This window comes from Hyla sarda, chromosome 7 (genome assembly GCF_029499605.1).
Source record: "Hyla sarda isolate aHylSar1 chromosome 7, aHylSar1.hap1, whole genome shotgun sequence".
Taxonomy (NCBI): domain Eukaryota; kingdom Metazoa; phylum Chordata; class Amphibia; order Anura; family Hylidae; genus Hyla; species Hyla sarda.
In genome coordinates, this window is record NC_079195.1 from 229,885,795 (window position 1) to 229,909,728 (window position 23,934).

Below are 23,934 nucleotides of genomic sequence, written 5' to 3' on the forward strand. Positions count from 1 at the left end.
ATATATACCGTATATACTCGAGTATAAGCCGACCCGAGTATAAGCCGAGACCCCTAATTTCAACCCAAAATCCCAGGAAAAGTTATTGACTCGAGTATAAGCCTAGGGTGGGAAATACCTCATCCCCCCCTGTCATCATCCAGACCCGTCATTAACATCCTCATCATCCCCTTGTCATCATCCCACACATCCCCCCTTCATCATCCCCTTGTCATCATCCCACACATCCCCTTATCATCCCACACATCCCCCCTTCATCATCCCCTTGTCATCATCCCACACATCCCCCCTTCATCATCCCCTTGTCATCATCCCACACATCCCCTTATCCCACACATCCCCCCCTTCATCATCCCCTTGTCATCATCCCACACATCCCCTTATCCCACACATCCCCCCTTCATCATCCCCTTGTCATCATCCCACACATCCCCCCTTCATCATCCCCTTGTCATCATCCCACACATCCCCTTATCATCCCACACATCCCCCCTTCATCATCCCCTTGTCATCATCCCACACATCCCCTTATCATCCCACACATCCCCCCTTCATCATCCCCTTGTAATCATCCCACACCCCCCCCTTCATCATCCCCACCCCCCTTCATCATCCCCACACCCCCCCCCCTTCATCATCCTCTTCTCATCATTCGCCCTCAGTGGTCTTCAACCTGCGGACCTCCAGAGGTTTCAAAACTACAACTCCCAGCAAGCCCGGGCAGCCATCGGCTGTCCGGGCTTGCTGGGAGTTGTAGTTTTGAAACCTCCGGAGGTCCGCAGGTTGAAGACCACTGCGGCCTTCAACATGCGGACCTCCAGAGGTTTCAAAACTACAACTCCCAGCAAGCCCGGGCAGCCATCGGCTGTCCGGGCTTGCTGGGAGTTGTAGTTTTGAAACCTCCGGAGGTCCGCAGGTTGAAGACCACTGCGGCCTTCAACATCATCCAGCCCCCTCTCACCCCCTTTAGTTCTGAGTACTCACCTCCGCTCGGCGCTGGTCCGGTCCTGCAGGGCTGTCCGGTAAGGAGGTGGTCCGGTGAGGAGGTGGTCCGGGCTGCTATCTTCACCGGGGGCGCCTCTTCTCCGCGCTTCCGGCCCGGAATAGAGCCGTTGCCTAGACAACGACGCATCTGCGTCGTTGTCAAAGCAACGTGACTATTCTGAGGCCGGGCCCGAAGCGCTTAGAAGAGGCCTCCCCGGTGAAGATAGCAGCCCGGACCACCTCCTCACCGGACCACCTCCTTACCGGACAGCCCTGCAGGACCGGACCAGCGCCGAGCGGAGGTGAGTACTCAGAACTAAAGGGGGTGAGAGGGGGCTGGATGATGTTGAAGGCCGCAGTGGTCTTCAACCTGCGGACCTCCGGAGGTTTCAAAACTACAACTCCCAGCAAGCCCGGACAGCCGATGGCTGCCCTGGCTTGCTGGGAGTTGTAGTTTTGAAACCTCTGGAAGTCCGCAGGTTGAAGACCACTGCGGGTGGGGGAGTTCACTCGAGTATAAGCCGAGGGGGGTGTTTTCAGCATGAAAAATCGTGCTGAAAAACTCGGCTTATACTCGAGTATATACGGTAATTTTTTTTACCTTAATAAAGATTTAATAAAAAAATATATTATTACATATTAGATTATTTATTAAAGTTTAAATTATCAAAATGTTAATTAATTAAAGTTTTTTAATTATATATTTAAAAATGTAATAAAAAATCATATATATATATATCTCAATAAGATTTTTTAAATGACATTTTTATTAAAGTATATACAGTATATATCATTTAAAAAAAACTTTAATAAAGATTTAATTTAAAAAAATCCAATATATATATATATATATATATATATATATATATATATATATATATATATATATATAAAATAATTTTTCTATAACATTTTTAATGATATAATTAAAAAAACTTTAATAAAAAAACGTACAAATCCAATATATAAGAATATAAATATTTTTATCTTTTTATGAAATCATTATTAAAGTTTTTTTTAATGATATATATATACTTTAATAAAAAAACTTATTGATATATATAAGATTTTTAAATACATTTTTAATTATATAATTAAAAAACTTTTTTTAAATCTTATAAATATTATTAAAGCTTTTTTTTAATTATGTGTATATATATATATATATATATATATATATATAAATTAAATTTTAAAAAATCTGATTAATATATATATATATATATATATATATATATATATACAGTATAAAATCATTTTTATCACATAAGTATAAGTAATGTATGTACCCAGTGACCCCACCAGCAGAATAGTGAGTACAGCTCTGGAGTATAATACAGGATATAACTCAGGATCAGTACAGGATAAGTAATGTAACGTATGTACACAGTGACCTCACCAGCAGAATAGTGAGTACAGCTCTGGATGTATAATACAGGATATAACTCAGGATCAGTACAGGATAAGTAATGTAATGTATGTACACAGTGACCTCACCAGCAGAATAGTGAGTACAGCTCTGGAGTATAATACAGGATATAACTCCGGATCAGTACAGGATAAGTAATGTAATGTATATACACAGTGACCTCACCAGCAGAATAGTGAGTACAGCTCTGGAGTGTAATACAGGATATAACTCAGGATCAGTACAGGATAAGTAATGTAATGTATGTACACAGTGACCTCACCAGCAGAATAGTGAGTACAGCTCTGGAGTGTAATACAGGATATAACTCAGGATCAGTACAGGATAAGTAATGTAATGTATGTACACAGTGACCTCACCAGCATAATAGTGAGTACAGCTCTGGGCTATAATACAGGATATAACTCAGGATCAGTACAGGATAAGTAATGTAATGTATGTACACAGTGACCACACCAGCAGAATAGTGAGTGCAGCTCTGGGGTATAATACAGGATATAACTCAGGATCAGTACAGGATAAGTAATGTAATGTATGTACACAGTGACCTCACCAGCAGAATAGTGAGTACGGCTCTGGAGTATAATACAGGATATAACTCAGGATCAGTACAGGATAAGTAATGTAATGTATGTACACAGTGACCTCACCAGCAGAATAGTGAGTACGGCTCTGGAGTATAATACAGGATATAACTCAGGATCAGTACAGGATAAGTAATGTAATGTATGTACACAGTGACCTCACCAGCAGAATAGTGAGTACGGCTCTGGAGTATAATACAGGATATAACTCAGGATCAGTACAGGATAAGTAATGTAATGTATATACACAGTGACCTCACCAGCAGAATAGTGAGTGCAGCTGTGGAGTGTACATCACCATATACACACATCACTCCCTTGTCTCTGAGTGCAGTCCCCATGTCGTCATTGACAGTCACCTGACAGTATTTTGGTGCCCCTGTTTGGTTTGGCACAGCAGTGCAGGGAGCATCGTCTTGTCACATCACACTCCATGGGCTCTGCCATCATAGGACAATGTGCTGCTTTTTGCCCCCCAGATGATGATACCTCCTCGGGGCCCCAAGGAAACAATTTTGATGTATCGGCCCCAGAGAGGAGTTTCTCAGCAGTCTTCTATCTCTCCACCAGGTTTATTAGGGCGTCTGTATTGTGTGGATCCTCCAGCGCTGTTTCGGCAGGGCACTGCTATAGTGATCCATCAGCTTCCTCCACCATCTGCTCTGGGGTAAAGGACTTGTAACCACTTCTGCACCAAGCGAACAGAACAAACATGTGACCTCTGTGGTTGATCCATTGTTGTACCCACTGAATAATATTCACAATAATAATTAGAATAGTAATAACAATAATTATGGATTCAGCCTTTGGCGCTGTGTAACCCTGTGTCTTGTACCTTGCAGGCGCGGTGTTAGATGTCACGTTGGTTTCCTTCACCCCCGAGCACCGTAAAGTGGATTTATCGTTATCATGTGTCACCGGGGAGCGGGATATGAAGAGCTCGGATCTGCGCATCGAACGCGATAATAAGATTGTGCTCATCCCTTCTGCGCCGCCGTTCAAGACCAAAGCGCTGGACAAGGAGGTTCAGGCCAGTGGATTCTCCACCCAGGAACTCGTTGGCGTCTTTTTCTGCACCGCCAAGGGGCCAACCGAGCAGACGAAGATCCTCTACCCATATAATGGCCCCTACGGTAAGTGAGGGAACCTAAAGGGCAACTCCGGTCATAACCAATATGAGTACATGGATATCTCGTATACAAGGGGCACCTCGTGTACACCTGGGCCGGAAGAAGCGTCCGCAGTGACGTTCCACCAGTAGCCTTCAGTGTTGTGCCCCCCGTCTGAGAGCTGTGCCGGCTCGCACTCCCCGCTATGGATCTGTAATCCTTTGCAGCTGTTCCGTGGGAATAAACCTTCTCACATTGTAACCCCAAGGAGAACTCGTCTGTCCACGAAAAATGTGGAGCGACTGACCTCTGTGAAGATGAATCAGGGATGGATCAGCCAGGATTTCCACCCACCAATGCCTGAAGCCTCAGAGTAGATTGACCATGGCGCCACCAACACTTCACAAATACAGTGGTCCCTCAAGTTACAATACTAATTGGTTCCAGGACGACCATTGTATGTTGAAACCATTGTATGTTGAGACCAGAACTTTATGGAAACCTGGTAATTGGTTCTAAAGCCCCAAAATGTCATCCAAAAATAGGAAAAAGTGAGAATTAAAGAAAAATAAGTAGATAACTAATATAGATAAAGAAAATCCTTACATATAAAAGTAAGAAAGATCTGCTGGGAGCTGTAAATCACTGTCTAGGTCAGTGTTTCCCAAGCAGGGAGCCTCTAGCTGTTGCAAAACTACAACTCCCAGCATGCCCGGACAGCCAAAGGCTGTCCGGGCATGCTGGGAATTGTAGTTTTGCAACAGCTGGGGGCACCCTGCTTGGGAAACACTGGTCTATGTAGAGGACAGGAGCTTCTTCGGGGTCCTGTACAGTACATGCAATGTCCTAAAAAATTTACATGGAGTCGCCCTCACCTGGTGTCCAAAGGAGCAGCTAAACCTGGTACAGGTAAAGAATACAGAACATGTAATACCTCCCTGTACTGTAGGGGGCGCTACCAGACACCAGTCAGTGCATACACTTCAGTAATACAGGTAAAGAGTACAGAACATGTAATACCTCCCTGTACTGTAGGGGGCGCTACCAGACACCAGTCAGTGCATACACTTCAGTAATACAGGTAAAGAGTACAGAACATGTAATACCTCCCTGTACTGTACGGTGCACTACCAGACACCAGTCAGTGCATACACTTCAGTAATACAGGTAAAGAGTACAGAACATGTAATACCTCCCTGTACTGTAGGGGGCGCTACCAGACATCAGTCAGTGCATATACTTCAGTAATACAGGTAAAGAGTACAGAACATGTAATACCTCCCTGTACTGTAGGAGGCGCTACCAGACACCAGTCAGTGCATACACTTCAGTAATACAGGTAAAGAGTACAGAACATGTAATACCTCCCTGTACTGTAGGGGGCGCTACCAGACACCAGTCAGTGCATACACTTCAGTAATAAAGGTATAGAGTACAGAACATGTAATACCTCCCTGTACTGTAGGGGGCGCTGCCAGACACCAGTCAGTGCATACACTTCAGTAATACAGGTAAAGAGTACAGAACATGTAATACCTCCCTGTACTGTAGGGGGCGCTACCAGACATCGTTAGTGCATACACTTCAGTAATACAGGCAAAGAGTACAGAACATGTAATACCTCCCTGTACTGTAGGGGGCGCTGCCAGACATCAGTCAGTGCATACACTTCAGTAATACAGGGATTTTTACCAGTAAATTGCCCATTCTGATTGGTCAGTTCTCTCGGCCATTGACAAGTTTCACAGATCTGGACTGTCTTTGTCCAGATTTTCATTGTATGTTGAGTCTGGTTTCAACTTACAATGGTCCAGAAAAGACCATTGTATGTTGAAACTATTGTATGTTGAGGCCATTGTAAGTTGAGGGATCACTGTATGGATAGTGCCAAACATGTTTAAGGCGCTGCTCCCCAGTTACAGACATTCCTCTGCATCAGACCACAAGTAAGTATTGAGGATATGCATTAGCTAAAGCTTAAAGGGGTACTTTAACTTTTTTCTTTTAAATCAACTGGTGGCAGAAAGTTAAACATATTTGTAAATTACTATTAAAATTTTTTAATCCTTCCAGTACTTATTAGCTGCTGAATGCTACAGAGGAAATTCCTTTCTTTTTGGAACACGGATGACATCACGAGCACAGTGCTCTCTGCTGACATCTCTGTCCATTTTAGCAACCATTTATAGCAGATGCATAGCAGATGTATGCTAAGGGCAGCATGGTGGCTCAGTGATTAGCACTGCTGCCTTGCAGTGCTGGGGACTTGGGTTCAAATCCCACTAAGGACAACAATAAATAAAGCATTACTATTATTATAATAACGTCAGCAGAGAGAACTGTGTTTGTGATGTCATCAGAGAGCATTCCAAAAAGAAAAGAATTTCCTCTGTAGTATTCAGCAGCTAATAAGTACAGGAAGGATTAAGATTTTTTAATAGAAGTAATTTACAAATATGTTTAACTTTCTGCCACCAGTTGATTTAAAAGAAAAAAAGGTTTTCACCGGAGTACCCCTTTAACTTTAATAATATTCTTAGGATGAAATATATGGACCCAAAATTGTTTTGAAATCAAACCAAAGGAAAGGTGTGCAAAAAAACCCATGTGCCACCTACACCACCAAGTACTGATGTGATGCAAAGACCTCTAGAAGGTGGAAGGGAACAATGTATGGTCCAGTGTGGGGGTAAAAACTTACCCTGTAAGGCCCTACTATCGCCCTATTAATTCCCTTCTTGGCAAGTGTTACTCACCCTAAAAAGGGCGACCCCACACAGGAACCTGTTCCTATTTCCCCCTACAAACACTGCCATTTCCCAGGGTTTTTAGTTGGAAATAGGGAGAGGTTCCTGTGTGGGGCCGCCCTTTTTAGGGTGAGTAACACTTGCCAAGAAGGGAATTAATAGGGCGAGAGTAGGGCCTTACAGGGTAAGTGTTTTCCCCCAACGGTTACAATGGACCATACGTTGTTCCCTTTCCCCTTTTAGAGGTCTTTCATCACATGAATACTTGGTGGTGTAGGTGGCACATGGGTTTTTTTTCACACCTTTCCTTTGGTTTGATAAAAAAAAAAAAATTTCGGTCCATATATTTTATCCTAAGAATATTATTAAAAGTTAAGTTTTATGTAATGCATATCCTCAATACTTACTTGTGCATACCATTTTCTTCTGCCAACCTGCCTCAGCTACTATTCTGATCCTGCCACCTGCCTGATGCCACACATCTGATGCCAAGTTCTCCTTTTTTCACCCACCTTCGTCACCGGGTACTGGTATTGCCACCCACTGCACCATTCTGTCACCGGGTCCGTTTCAGGACTCCTCATGCTGCCACGTCCAGGCTGTCTCCTTCTGCCACCATATGTTCTCCTCGTGCTGATGCCACCTCCAGGCTGTCTCATTCTGCCACCATATGTTCTCCTCGTGCTGATGCCCCCTCCAGGCTGTATTATTCTTCCACCATATGTTCTCCTCATGCTGATGCCAGCTCCAGGCTGTCTCATTCTGCCACCATATGTTCTCCTCATTCTGATGCCAGCTCCAAGCTGTCTCATACTTCCACTATATGGTCTCCTCATGCTGCTGCCACCTCCAGGCTGTGTCATTCAGCCATTATATGGTCTCCTCATGCTTCCGCCAACTCCAGGCTGTGTCATTCAGCCACTATATGCTGCTGCCAACTCCAGGCTGTGTCATTCAGCCACTATATGTTCTCCTCATGCTGCTGCCACCTCCACGCTGTGTCATACAGGCACTATATGGCCACCTCCAGGCTGTGTCATTCAGCCACCATATGTTCTCCTCATGCTTCAGCCACCTCCAGGTTCTCTCATTGTGCTGCTCTGCGACAGTGATTCTAATAGCGACGCCTCTGATCTGCATGTCATACTGAATAACAGTATTATTTCACTAACCCAGCACACACCCGATGCGTGTTACAGCAAGAAAAAGTGTTCTACATCCCTATTGAGTCTCTCTGTAGGCCAGAAAAAGCCATTTTTAATAGCGATTTGCCACAAATAAATTCTGACTGAAACAAATTTTTGGGGGAAATTTGGCGAATCGGTCGAATTGAATTTTTCTAAAATTTGCTCATCTCTACTTGCAGTCACCACTAGAGGCAGCATACTGTATACAGTGCTATTATTGAGTTCTATATAGAAACAGTATGAACTGAGCTCCCTCTAGTGGCAGCTGCAGGCAGACAGAGAACTCTGGCGAAAATGAACTTATCCCCTATCTGCCAATGATGCCCGAATGCTGTACTGAGGTCTGTTCCGTGCTCCCATAGAAATGAATGGGGCGTGTTCTGTTGCGACCACAGGATAGGTTCATTTTCGCCGGAGATCTCCTTTAATAATTTATGGCTTTGTATATGCTGGGAGTTCAGAGCAAGGTAAAGTTGTAAATCATATATTTTACTTTATATTGGATTTAAATGTCAGTCACCATGTTGCCCTAAAGCAGTGTTTTCCAAACAAACAAAGTGAAAGTCGCTTCCTCACAAAATTGTCGCCGTCAAGTAAGTAATTTTACTCCTTGAGAAACTGCTGGAAAATTAAGTTATTTACTGCGTTTAATGGAGCGGCGACAAGACCTCCGCTACCGTACAGAACGGAGGAAGGAAACACAATCAGGAGGATAAGAGCCGGGTTCCACGGTTACTCGCACCAAAAAAACGTAATGCGAGACACAACAAGTCTGAAGAGGCCGACGGGGTAATTAATGGGAAAATCCGTGTTATGGAAAAAACGTTTAATCAACGTATAATGAAAGATTCTGCAACTTTGGAATGTTCTTTGTGTTAATTTGCTGTTTTCTGGATCCTTCCAGTCAATGAAAGAATCGATAACCCGTTTGTTATAATTGTATCAAGTCTAGAGCTGAAGTCCTGTACTGATACAATGTAACAAACTATGTGTTGCTAATACAGTGTTTTCTAACCAGGGTGCCTCCAGCTGTTGCAAAACTACAACTCCCAGCATGCCAAGACAGCCTTAGGGTACTTTCACACGTGTAGATTTCTTAGCGGGTCTTCCGCTGCGTATTTGAAAGTGGGCGGGCTCTTCTCGGCTGTCCGCAGCAGATTTTTCGCGGCGGAATTTATGCTGCGGAAAATCTGCCACAGTCCCTACTGACTTCAATGGCGCTTGGGGCGGATTTTCCGCAGTGTACATTCCGCCACGGAAAATCTGCTGCAGACAGCCGAGAAAAACCCGCTAAAAAATCGGTGCATGTGTTCACACGGACTAAGGCTGGGTTCACACTACGTTTTTCAACTACGGTTCCCGCATACGTTTTCTATCAAAAACTGTATGGGAAAAAAACGGATGGAACAGTATGGGAAAAAGTAAACCGCATGCGTTTTTAAACAGTATACTGTTTTTAAAAGTGCATACAGTTCCGTCAGTTTTTATCGAAAAAAAAAAACATACGTTTTTGAAAATCTTGTCCATTTTTAATGGGAGGGGTCTTGGGTGGGGACTTTAGGATTCAAATGCGCATGTGCAAAGTAAAAACGTATACGTTTTTCCAGTAAGGAACCGTATACATGTGCGTTTCCCATTGACGTCCATGTTAAAAAAAAACGTATGCGGTTGCAGTACGGTACTTACGTGCAGTACGGTCAACCATGGTTTTGACTCCGGTTTAAAAACTGTACTGCAACCGCATACGTACTGCAACCGCATACGTTTTTTTTTAACATGGACGTCAATGGGAAACGCACATATATACGGTTCCATATGGGAAAAACGTATAGACCCCTCCCATTAAAAATGGACAACATTTTAAAAAACTTATGTTTTTTTTTTTCTATAAAAACTGACGGAACTGTATGCACTTTTAAAAACAGTATACGGTTTACTTTTTCCCATACTGTTCCATCCGTTTTTTTCCCATACGGTTTTTGATAGAAAACGTATGCGGGAACCGTAGTTGAACCCAGCTAATTCAAGAGGAATTTACTCTAGTCATTCCTCTTGAATTCTCTTCCCCAAATTAATGCTCATCTCCTCTGCTCATTGACTTTAATGTTTTTTTTCCGCTGTCCTGTTCACACTGCGGAAATTCTGCTAGCGGAATTCCGACGCCGAATTCCGTTCCGCTTGAAGAAAGAACATGTTCATTCCTCAAGCGGAATCCGCGAGCAGAAATCAATAGAAGTCAATGGTTAAAAAAAATTCCACTAGACAACGTTTTTGCGGAAATCGTGCGAAAATGGCTGAAAAACCCGACATTTCTTTATCCCCCATTTCCGCACGCAATTCCATGCGCAATTCCGAGCAGATTCCACGCAAATTTCGTGAAAATGTAATTCTTTTTTTCGCTCGTAAATTTTGCGGCGTGAATTACTCTTGATTTACTCCATGTGAACGCACCCTTAGACTAGTCTTTTCCAATCAGTGTGCCCCCAGCAGTTGCAAAACTACAACTCCCAGCATGCCCGGACAGCCTTTAGCTGTCCGGGCATGCTGGGAGTTGTAGTTTTGCAACAGCTGGAGGCACTCTGGTTAGAAAAAACACAAATCTTTCTCCTCTCCTCACAGTTTGTTACATTGTATCAGTACAGGACTTCAGCTCTAGACTTGATACAATTGTAACAGACGGGTTATCGATTCTTTCATTGACTGGAAGGATCCAGAAAACAGCAAATTAACACAAAGAACATTCCAAAGTTTCCGAATCTTTCATTATACGTTGATTAAACGTTTTTTCCATAACACGGATATTCCCTCTAATTACCCCGTCGGCCTCTTCAGACTTGTTGCGTCTCGCATTACGTTTTTTTGTTGCAAGTCACTGTGGAACCCGGCTCTTATCCTCCTGATTGTGTTTCCTTCCTCCGTTCTGTACGGTAGCGGAGGTCTTGTCGCCGCTCCAATAAACGCAGTAAATAATTTAAAGGGGTTATCCAGGAAAAAACTTTTTTTTTTTTTATTACATATGAACTGGTTCCAGAAAGTTAAACAGATTTGTAAATTACTTCTATTAAAAAATCTTAATACTTTCAGTACTTATGAGCTTCTGAAGTTAAGGTTGTTCTTTTCTGTCTAAGTGATCTCTGATGACACGTGTCTCGGGAAACGCCCAGTTTAGAAGAGGTTTGCTATGGGGATTTGCTTCTACTCTGGACAGTTCCCGAGACACGTGTCATCAGAGATTACTTAGACAGAAAAGAACAACCTTAACTTCAGAAGCTCATAAGTACTGAAAGGATTAAGATTTTTTAATAGAAGTAATTTACAAATCTGTTTAACTTTCTGGAGCCAGTTCATATATATATAAAAAAGTTTTTTCCTGGAATACCCCTTTAATGTTTTTTTCCACTGTCCTGTTCACACTGCGGAAATTCTGCTAGCGGAATTCCGGCGCTGAATTCAGTTCCGCTTGAAGAAATAACATGTTCATTCCTCAAGCGGAATCTGCGAGCAGAAATCAATGGAAAAAAAATTCCGCTAGACAACGTTTTCGCGGAATTCACACGGAATTCGTGCGGAAATGGCTGAAAAACCCTTCACTTTTTTCTCCCCCATTTCCGCACGCAATTCCATGCACAATTCCGTGCAGTTTCCGCGCAAAGTTCGTGCAAATTTCGCACGAAAATTAAATTCTTTTTTCTGCTCGTAAATTTTGCGGCGTGAATTACTCTTGATTTACTCCATGTGAACGCACCCTTAGACTAGTCTTTTCCAATCAGTGTGCCCCCAGCAGTTGCAAAACTACAACTCCCAGCATGCCCGGACAGCCTTTGGCTGTCCGGGCATGCTGGGAGTTGTAGTTTTGCAACAGCTGGAGGCACTCTGGTTAGAAAAAACACAAATCTTTCTCCTCTCCTCAGTTTGTTACATTGTATCAGTACAGGACTTCAGCTCTAGACTTGATACAATTATAACAAACGGGTTATCGATTCTTTCATTGACTGGAAGGATCCAGAAAACAGCAAATTAACACAAAGAACATTCCAAAGTTGCAGAATCTTTCATTATACGTTGATTAAACGTTTTTTTCCATAACACGGATATTCCCTCTAATTACCCCGTCGGCCTCTTCAGACTTGTTGTGTCTCGCATTACATTTTTTTGTTGCGAGTAACCGTGGAACCCGGCTCTTATCCTCCTGATTGTGTTTCCTTCCTCCGTTCTGTACGGTAGCGGAGGTCTTGTCGCCGCTCCAATAAACGCAGTAAATAAGTTAAAGGGGTCATCCAGGAAAAACCTTTTTATATATATATATATATATATATATATATATATATATATATATGAACTGGCTCCAGAAAGTTAAAAACAGATTTGTAAATTACTTCTATTAAAAAATCTTAATCCTTTCAGCACTTATGAGCTTCTAAAGTTAAGGTTGTTCTTTTCTGTCTTAGTGCTCTCTGATGACACCTGTCTCGGGAAACGCCCAGTTTAGAAGCAAATCCCCATAGGAAACATCTTCTAAACTGGGCGTTTCCCGAGACAGGTGTCATCAGAGAGCACTTAGAGAGAAAAGAACAACCTTAACTTCAGAAGCTCATAAGTACTGAAAGGATTGAGATTTTTTAATAGAAGTAATTTACAAATCTGTTTAACTTTCTGGAGCCAGTTGATTTATAAAAAAAAAAAAGTTTTTTTTCCTGGATAACCCCTTTTAATTTTCCAGCAGTTCCCAAGGAGTAAAATTAGTAAGTGACACATTTACTTGACGGCGACAAATTTTTTAGGAAGCGACTTTCACTTTACAGGAGAAATTCTCTGATAGTTGTTAAAAGCCGGAAAGAGAAAGAAGGAGAGATAAGAGGCGGAGAGCGCGAAAACAAAGGAAGCGTCCGAGACGCCTGCGGCCTCCAGATTACTACAAGTTACAACTGATGATACAGAGCGCCAGATCTTTGAAAACTTTAAAATCGTTGCAATAAAAGGGTTAATTTTTTTCTTTGCTTATATAGTGCAGCACAGGTTATTATTAGAAAATAACGTAGAGGTTCTTGTGTATGCCTGGTGCCTACCTGTTTTAGCTGATGTGGCAGGCATGGGAGTTTTCATCTATACTGATTACACTTCCATCACTGAAATGATTTCCTAATGCTGCCTACATTTCCCATGGATCCTCTGGCTTTGTAGAGAGAAGGGTGGAGTCTGATCACTGCACCTGGAAAAAAATGAACAAAAACAAATGAAAATGCAATTTATGAACACAGCCTAAGGGGAGGTATATAACTAATATATATCCTTATCACATTGAGATAGCAGCAGTATACAGATAGAGCTGCAGAGGAAGTGTGTAACTAATACTGTATATATCCTGATCTTATAGAGATAGCTGCAGTATACAGATAGAGGTGGAGGCGAGGTATGTAACTACTATATATCCTGATCACATAGAGATAGCAGCAGTGTACAGATAGAACTGGAGGAAAGATGTATATCTACCATATATCCTGATCCCATAGATATAGCAGCAGCAGTATACAGATAGAGCTGGAGGGGAAGTGTATAACTACTATATATCCTGATTACATAGGGATAGCAGCAGTATAGAGATAGAGCTGGGGGGGTGTATAACTACTATTTATCCTGATCCCATAGAGATAACAGCAGCAGTATACAGATAGAGCTGGATGGGATGTGCATGACTACTATATATCCTGATCTTATATAGATAGCAGCAGCAGTGTACAGATAGAGCTGGGAGGAGTCTAGGAGCGAGCAGCAGGGTTCTGATAGGTAATTATGTCATCCTGTAGTTCACAGGAAGTCAGCTGAACCAGGACTGACCACTTCCTCTGACACATTAAGTACTGCTTTTTTTTGTGTGGGTCAGACTGGTGATCACATGACCCAGTTACAGTAATGAAATGCTCCATCCAGCCCTTACTGTATACCCTAACAACCTGCTGACAGCTCTGATTTACGCCAGTTAACTAGCATAAACCATAGCTGCCATCTATGTAGCTGGTGTAGATATTACTGTGCGGTATATGGGCAGCTGATGAAGAGTGGACGGCGCCTCCTAAATAATCTGCCAAATCAAATGGGCGCAAGATTTTACCTAAGACTTACCTGTAATGCTCTAGTCTTAGTAAATTCCCCTCATAGAGTTGCATGATAACATTCTGTTTGCTTGCAGCCACCACTAGAGGCAGCATACTGTATACATTGTTATCATTGAGCTCAATATAGAAGCAGTATGCACTGAGCTCCCTCTAGTGGCAGCTGCAGGCAGAGTAAATGTATCATCCGTACTCAGTACTAACCTCTTCGGTTTTGCCTTCAGCTGATCTGGTTCCGGTGAAGGTGACGGTGACCGTCAGTGTGAACCAAGACGCCCAACTACAAGCCAAAGTCACGAAGTCCCAGCACCCGGACATCCTGTGGAAGTACAATGGTGGGTGATGGGCCATGGGGGATTTCTGTGCATTATAACCTAAAGAAAGATTATCCAGATGAAGAGTGATGTCTCCTCCAGACAGGAAGCACCATAGGGGGCAGAGATAGTAGCTGCACATGGTCCTGAATGGTGTCCTTATACACATATTGTCCTCCTCTGGATCTCATTTCTGTGTTCTAACACCGTTCCTTCAAAATCATAGAAACCTATGCCAGTATATTGGTTGTCCTGGTGGTCTGGGGGCTTTGTGAGGACGAGGAGGAGATGTTACCTGGAGTAAATTTCTTGTCTGGATGATCTTGGCAGAGGTGACAGACTCAGCCAAACACCAAGATGATACAAAAAAACAACAACAACCGAACACCTATGGTAGTGGACTATAGTGGAGGATTGTGAACTACCCTAGACCACCAGGGATGCCAGCATCAACCTCTTCACTCCCAGAGAAGTTTTGTTGTTATTAACCTTTTTACTGCCCTAGCCCACCAGGGATGCTGTTATTAATCCCTTTCCTACCCTAGCCCACCAGGGATGCTGTTATTAATACCTTTCCAACCCTAGCTCACCAGGGATGCTGTTATTAATCTCTTTCCTACCCTAGCTCACCAGGGATGTTGCCATTAATCCTTTTAGGGTCCTAGCTCTCCAGGTATATAATCATTTACCCCGTTACTGCCATAGCCCACTAGGGATGTTGTCATTAATCCTTTTTCTGCCCTAGCCCACCAGGTATATGATCACTAACCCTTTTACTGCCCTAGCTCCCCAGGTATATAATCATTAACCCCTTTACTGCCATAGCCCACCAGGGATGCTGTCATTAACCTCTTCACTGCTGTAACTTTATTGGTCTAACCCAACTGGAATGTTGTAGTTAACCTGTTGCACGACTCTAGACCACCAGGGATGTTACAATTCATTCATTCACTGCCCTTGACAACCAGGAATTTTATCATCAACCCTTTCATTGCTGCAGCCCACCAGAAGTGTTTTATCAACCCCTTCACTTCTCTATCTCACCAGGAATGTTATATTTAACCCCTTCATAAGGATAAACATTACCCTTGTTGTCCCATAATTAACTTATTCACTGACCTAGTCCACCAGAGATGTAATAATTAACCCCTTCACAGACTTAACCCCCCAGGAATGTTATAATTAAAACCTTCACTGCCCTATTCCACTGCCTCTGCACTACTGAAGGCCACCAGGGATGTTATCATTAACCTCTTCACTGCCCTAGACTACCAGGGATGTTATCGTTAACCTCTTCACTGCCCTAGACTACCAGGGATGTTATCGTTAACCTCTTCACTGCCCTAGACTACCAGGGATGTTATCATTAACCTCTTCACTGCCCTAGACTACCAGGGATGTTACCTGTTCATAGATGTGAATCACAGGATCAGCCAGGGGTCAGACTTCACTTTTGCCCCCATTCTTCTGTTATTTATTGCTTTTTCTACTTTTTGACTTACTCCATCACTGAATACTTGGAGTTGTTCTGTCCATGTCTGTTTGTGTCCTGGTTTTTAGTTGTCACATATTAACCCTTGCATTCCAGGAACCTTCTTGAAGACAACATACAGGAATGACGTGAATAGCGGGATGGCCCAGCTCACCTTCAGTTCGGTGCAGCACAGCCAAGGTGGGGTGTACAGCGCCGGCTTCATGGGGATGAGCCCCCTCTTCAGCGCCTTCTTCAGACTCATCGTAAGAGGTCAGGAATGTCCCCAAATCTTACACAGGCCACAGAATTGTTGGGCTTCCATTGTAATGTTCCCATTTGTGGTCTTTTGCAGGGTGTCCGGACAATAAGTGGGGTCCATCGTGTCAGAAGGATTGCCTGGACTGTCTGAATGGTGGAGTGTGCGATGACAGCAGCGGGGAATGTATCTGTGCCCCGGGGTTCATGGGAACCCACTGTGAGAAGGGTGAGGGGGACCGTCAGGGTAATCTATACGGGCCGAGCTTTGTGGAAGAAAAATGATGTCATAATTGGACCATTTAGAGTTGTGATCCCCCTCCTGCTGCTCTAAACTACAACCCCCAGTTATCCCTGACAGCCTCATGCTGGGAGTTGTAGTTTTGCAATGTCTGAGGAGACGCACAGGTTGGGAATCACTGAATTTGAGACATGTTCCTCCGGAATTTGTGGGTCTTCATTTATGTTCAGAACGCCAGGTTTGGGTGGGCGTGATATCATGCCATGCCCCCTCCATTCATCTCTATGGGAGGGGGTGAGACATCCCCCCATAGACATGCCCCCTCCCATAGACATGAATGGAGGCATGATCTAAGTCCTCCATTATTTTGGAATGTTCTAAGTCCTCCATTTTTTTGGCATGTTTTAAGTCCTCTATTATTTTGGCATGTTCTAAGTCCTCTATTATTTTGGTATGTTCTAAGTCCTCTATTATTTTGGAATGTTCTAAGTTCTCCATTATTTTGGAATGTTCTAAGTCCTCCATTATTTTGGCATGTTCTAAGTCCTCCATTATTTTGGTATGTTCTAAGTCCTCCATTATTTTGGAATGTTCTAAGTCCTCCATTATTTTGGCATGATCTAAGTCCTCCATTATTTTGGAATGTTTTAAGTCCTCTATTATTTTGGAATGTTCTAAGTCCTCCATTATTTTGGTATGTTCTAAGTCCTCCATTATTTTGGTATGTTCTAAGTCCTCTATTATTTTGGAATGTTCTAAGTTCTCCATTATTTTGGAATGTTAAGTCTTCTATTATTTTGGAATGTTCTAAGTCCTCCATTATTTTGGAATGTTCTAAGTCCTCCATTATTTTGGCATGTTCTAAGTCCTCCATTATTTTGGTATGTTCTAAGTCCTCCATTATTTTGGAATGTTCTAAGTCCTCCATTATTTTGGCATGTTCTAAGTCCTCCATTATTTTGGAATGTTCTAAGTCCTCCATTATTTTGGAATGTTCTAAGTCCTCTATTATTTTGGTATGTTCTAAGTCCTCTATTATTTTGGAATGTTCTAAGTCCTCCATTATTTTGGTATGTTCTAAGTCCTCCATTATTTTGGAATGTTCTAAGTCCTCCATTATTTTGACATGTTCTAAGTCCTCCATTATTTTGGTATGTTCTAAGTCCTCCATTATTTTGGAATGTTCTAAGTCCTCTATTATTTTGGTATGTTCTAAGTCCTCTATTATTTTGGAATGTTCTAAGTCCTCCATTATTTTGGTATGTTCTAAGTCCTCCATTATTTTGGAATGTTCTAAGTCCTCCATTATTTTGACATGTTTTAAGTCCTCCATTATTTTGGTATGTTCTAAGTCCTCCATTATTTTGGAATATTCTAAGTCCTCTATTATTTTGGCATGTTCTATGTCCTCCATTATTTTGGAATGTTCTAAGTCCTCTATTATTTTGGTATGTTCTAAGTCCTCCATTATTTTGGAATGTTCTAAGTCCTCCATTATTTTGGAATGTTCTAAGTCCTCTATTATTTCCATCGTATTCTGTAGCTTGTAGAGAAGGAAACTTTGGCAGAAACTGCCAGGAGACGTGCCGGAGACCCCACGGGTGTAAGGGTCTCACCTTCTGTCTTCCCGACCCCTACGGATGTTCTTGTGGAAGTGGCTGGTCCGGGACACATTGCCAAACAGGTACCGAATTAGTTTATGTCCTGACATTAGGGTCAACCTGTATGTTGTGTCACTGGGCTGGCAAAAGGATCCTCTGGGCTTATGGGTCCCATGATGACCACTGAGGCCCAGCAATGGGCAACCCTTCCTGAAGATTTAAGAAGCTGCCATTACTGTGCCTCTCATTAAACATCCTAACACTTAATACTTCATTACCCTAGCCTACCAGGGATTATATAATTAACCTCTTCACTGTCCTAGCCTACCAGGGATTATATAATTAACCTCTTCACTGTCCTAGCCTACCAGGGATTATATAATTAACCTCTTCACTGTCCTAGTCCACCAGGGATGTTATCATTAAACTCTTCACTGCCCTAACCCACCAAGGATGATATCTTTAACTTATTCACTGCCCTAGCCCTCCATGGATGATATCATAACTTATTCACTGCCCTAGCCCTCCATGGATGATATGATAAAATTTTCACTGCCCCAGCCCACCAGGGATGATATAATTAACTTCTTCATTGCCCCAGCCCACCAGAGATTATATCATTATCCTCTTCATTGTACTAGCCCACCAGGGATGTCATCATTAACCTCTTCACTGCCCAAGCCCACAACGGATAATATTATTAACCATGAATGATATTATTAACCCATTTGCTGCCCCAGAACACCAGAGACGTTATCATTAACCTCTTCACTCCCTTATCTCACCAGGGAGGATATCACTAAAGCATTTACTGCACTGGCCCAAAGTGCATGTTATTATTAATCAGGGATTATATAATTAACCCTTTCACTGCCCTAAACCACCAGGGATGTTATTATTAACACTTTTCTCTTATATAGACCACCAGGAATATTAGAATTAACCCTTCACTGCCTTATCTCCACTAGGGTGGATACCACTAATACGATTACTGCCCTAGCCCAACAGGGATGTAATGATTTCTTACTTTACCGCCCTAGGCCACTTTTTTTGCCAATGCCAATTTAAAGGCAGAAGCTAATGCATTGGGCGTCAGCATGTCACCCATCATCCACATATCTGATATAGATGTAGTATTGGCATTGTGGGCACGGTTTTGATTAATCTCAGTTACTGATAAACTGGTTTTGATGTATTTCCCTGCCCTGAGGATCAGTTGGCATCGCCCTGGCACCTCACACCTGACTTACAACCTGTTTCTTGGATTGTGTTTTTATTCTCTCACAGAATGTCTGCAGGGAATGTACGGAGCCAACTGCGCCCTGAAGTGCGAGTGCCAAAACGGGGGGTCCTGTAACAGGTTCAGTGGCTGTGTGTGCCCCAACGGCTGGCATGGGCAGCACTGCGAGAAGTCAGGTATGGAGACTTGATAGAACGTTATTCAGGGGAACTATCACAGCAGTACAAAGTATTTCAGCAACTGGCTGATCATGTGGGGGGTCACAAAGGGGAGGGAAAGGGGTCTCCACCAGTACAGAGTAATTCAGGAGAAAGGCGTGCTGATAGTGTGGGGACGGGGCAGGGGATTACAGAATGTGAGTTGAGTTAAAGGGGTACTCCGGTGGAAAACATTTTTTTTTTTTTAAATCAACAGGTACCAGAACATTATACAGATTTGTAAATTACTTCTATTTAAAAATATTAATCCTTCCAGTACTTATCAGCTACTGTATGCTGCATAGGAAGTTGTGTAGTTCTTTCCAGTCTGACAACTCTGTCCATGTCAGGAACTGTCCAGAGCAGGAGAGGTTTACTATGGGGATTTGCTCCTATTCTGGACAGTTCCTGACATGGATAGAGGTGTCAGCAGAGAGCACTGTGGTCAGACAGGAAAGAACTGCACAACTTCCTGTGGAGCATACAGCAGCTGATAAGTACTGGAAGGATTAAGATTTTTTGAATAGAATTTATTTACAAATCTGTTTAACTTTCTGCCACCAGTTGATTTAAAAAAAGAATTTTTTTTTTTCCATGGGAGTACCACTTTAAGCAGTGGAAGGAGCAGGGCCTCAGCAGCACAGAGTACTTAAGGGGAAGTGTAATGAAAGTAAAATAATGAAAGAAATAGGGTTCCAAGCTGTACAGAGGATTTCAGGGGAGCTGATCTTTCGGGAAGACACACACTGAGAATGACATATTGTAAGGATCGGGGGTCAGGGCTCAAGTCCTGCAGGAATGCATGGAAACTGAGTACCTGCACTTTTTTCCTAGCAGGAACACTGTTCCCATAAGCAGGAGTCCTGCAGGACCAGCCCTTGAGTGGAAATCTTGGGTGAGTTCCCTCACTTTTTTTCTCCAGGACTTGACCCAAAGCAGCACAAAGTATTTCAGGAGAGCAGTGTAATAGTGTGATGATCGTGATGACCTTTTGGGGGGGGGGGGGGGGGGGGGGGCACAGAGTAGCCCAGCAGCACAGAGTATTTCAGTATTTCTTGTTATATTATTATGGGGGGAGGGTATCGTGCTGCGCTGCAAATTTCAAGTGCTGGTCGGAGGTAAATCGTTATGGTTATCAATTTACACACGTTGCAAAACTACAAATCCTAGCATGCCCGGACAGATGAAGGCTGTCCGGGCATGCTGGGAGTTGTAGTTTTGCAACATCTGGAGGGCCACTGATGGAGACCACTGATCTAGAATACTGAACATAGCCTATAGCTTTTAATATTTTGTACCAATTTAAAGATCTTTGCTTGCAGTAAGTGAATAGAAAAATAAAGCCTGTCCAGCGGGGTAGGGTTTGTTACAGTGTAATAGCTTAAATTATTATCATTATTAATATTATTATTATTGCTGTTGTTGATAATAATAATAATAACAACATTAATAATATCATTATTATTATTATCCCCAATGATGACATCCATGATAGGGTGTAGTTTATTTGATTTATTATTGATGTTGTTTTTGTTGCTATTAATAATTATGATATTATTATTATTATTATACCCAATGATGACATCCATGATGGGGTGCAGTTTATCTAATGTATCATTATTATTATCATTATTGTTGTTGTTGTTATAATTATTATTAATATCATTATTATTATTGTTGTTGTTATTATAATTATATTATTATTATTGTTGTTATAATTATTATTAATATCATTATTATTATTGTAGTTGTTATAATTATATTATTATCATTATTTTTATTATTGTTGTTATAATTATTATTAATATCATTATTATTGTAGTTGTTATAATTATATTATTATTATTATCATCATTATTTTTATTATTGTTATAATTATTATTAATATCATTATTATTATTATTGTTGTTATTATAATTATATTATTATTATTATTATTATTATTATTGTTGTTATAATTATTATTATTATCATTATTATTATTGTTGTTATAATTATTATTAATATCATTATTTTTATTATTGTTGTTATAATTATTATTAATATCATTATTATTGTTGTTGTTATTATAATTATATTATTATTATAATTTTTATTATTGTTGTTATAATTATTATTAATATCATTATTATTATTGTAGTTGTTATAATTATATTATCATTATTATTATTGTTATAATTATTATTAATATCATTATTATTATTGTAGTTGTTATAATTATTATTAATATCATTATTATTGTAGTTGTTATAATTATATTATTATTATTATTATACCCTATGATGACATCCAGGCATCTTATCTGACGTCTTATTATTTTGCCCTCTTCTTCCTCCCGGCAGATCATCTTCCTCAGATCATTGATCTTCCCACCCAGGTTGAGTATAACCTGAATTCCGCTGCGATTCTGATTTGTGCAGCGTCCGGGAAGCCTCAGCCGGTGCGGGAGAGTATTGTGCTGCGCCGCCCCGACGGGGTCGTCCTCAGTGTAAGTCCCGGGACAAGAGGGATTACAGAGCATTGTCTGACAAAGCACAAAACTACTTTCATATATAGAAAAGTATCTAAAGATTATAAAGTATCACAAAGTATAATCTTGTGCTCACAAAAGTAATTTTACCGTCAGGACATGATGGGAGTTGTAGACCAGTAATTGGTAGGAGCATGATGGGAGTTGTAGCTTGACTGGCAGGGTATGATATTAGTTGTAGTATTATTCTGAGAGCATGATGGGAGGTGTAGTTTTTAACACCTGGCGAGCCAAAAATGGGCCAGGTCATGATGGATGACATAACTTGACTGGCAGGACGTGATAGGAATCGTAGTTTTACTGGCAGAACGTGATGGGAGTCGTAGTTGAACTGGCAGAACGTGATGGGAGTCATAGTTTGACTGGCAGGACATGATGGGAGTTGTAGTTTGACTGGCAGGACATGATGGGAGTTGTAGTTTGACTGGCAGGACATGATGGGAGTCATAGTTTGACTGGCAGGACGTGATGGGAGTTGTAATTTCACATGAAGGACATGATATGAGTCGTAGTTTGACTGACAGGACATGATGGAAGTCGTAGTTTCAGTGGCAGAATGTGATGGAAGTCGTACTTTGACTGACAGGAGATGATGGGAGTCGTAGTTTCAGTGGCAGAATGTGATGGGAGCCGTAGTTTGACTGGCAGGTCATGATGGGAGTCGTAGTTTGACTGGCAGGTCATGATGGGAGTCGTAGTTTGACTGGCAGGACATGATAGGAGTCGTAATTTGACTGGAAGGACATGATATGAGTCGTAGTTTGACTGGTAGGACATGATGGGAGTCGTAGTTTGACTGGCAGAACGTGATGGGAGTCGTAGTTTGACTGGCAGGACGTGATGGGAGTCGTAGTTTGACTGGCAGAACGTGATGGGAGTCGTTGTTTAACTGGCAGGAAGTGATGGGAGTTGTAGTTTAACTGGCAAGATATAATAGGAGTCGTAGTTTAACTGGCAGTACATGATGGGAGTCACAGTTTGACTGGCAAGACACAATGGGGCTTTTATAACTCATGATAAACACTTATACTGTATATAGATTCTATATAGCTGTGGTCTGTTGTGGAATGACAAGTCCCAGTTAATCAGCCTCAGGATAAGCTGAGACTTGTAGTTCCACAGGCTGTAGATCACTACTATATAACATATTATCTTTATAAACAATGACATTGGCCAGATAAGGACCAGTGATGATTTCTCTTTTCCATTTCAGGCCAGTCAGGCTGTGCTGGACTCCGAACGCAGCACCTGTAAGTTCAGCGTGCCCGCACTGACGCTGTCCGACCACGGTTTCTGGGAATGTCGCGTCTCCACCAGCGGGGGGCAGGACAGCCGCAAATTTCAAGTGCTGGTCAGAGGTAAATCATTATGGTTATTGATCTACAACAGTGGTCTCCAAACTGTGCCCCCCCCCTCCCAGATGTTGCAAAACTACAACTCCCAGCATGCCCGGACAGCCAACGGCTGTCCGGGCATGCTGGGAGTTGTAGTTTTGCAACATCTGTAAGTCCATAGTTTCAGGACCACTTTGTTAGTTGTCTTGGCCACATATGCTCTACCTGGGTAAAATCCTGTCTATAAGTTTTTCATTTCCAAGATGGAGTGTTTTGTTTTAGTCAGAGAGAAGAAGGCTGGACAAGGGTCTCTCTGCAATTCCGAGCATGCTGGGAATTGTAGTTTTGACACATCTGGAGGGCCACAGTTTGGAGATGACTAGAATACTGAATGTAGCCTATTAGATCTATCAGGTTGAAGTACAGCAGAATGACTTCTCCACCCACTGTGTGATCAAGGAACGTTTCTGAAATGCAATAAAAAAAATTCCCATTCACTGAAAACAAGCAGGAAGGGTTAACAATGGAAATATAAAGTGCGTGCGAATGGATACGTCTGGAGACACAATATACAGTAATTAAACAATGTAATGTAAAG

General features: G+C 41.9%; 1 protein-coding gene across 3 annotated transcripts in view; it reads left to right on the top strand.

Moving 5' to 3' along the window:
* Positions 1-23,934, top strand: part of TIE1 (tyrosine kinase with immunoglobulin like and EGF like domains 1) — a gene marked incomplete at its 3' end in the record, with an annotated part of 68,326 nt that overhangs the window by 17,905 nt on the left and 26,487 nt on the right. For all 3 annotated transcript variants that reach the window (XM_056533026.1, XM_056533027.1, XM_056533028.1), the window contains 8 exon segments: positions 3,840-4,130; positions 14,375-14,485; positions 16,053-16,208; positions 16,291-16,422; positions 17,978-18,118; positions 19,323-19,451; positions 21,815-21,960; positions 23,216-23,360. In XM_056533026.1, the coding sequence (XP_056389001.1) occupies positions 3,840-4,130; positions 14,375-14,485; positions 16,053-16,208; positions 16,291-16,422; positions 17,978-18,118; positions 19,323-19,451; positions 21,815-21,960; positions 23,216-23,360 (1,251 nt within the window).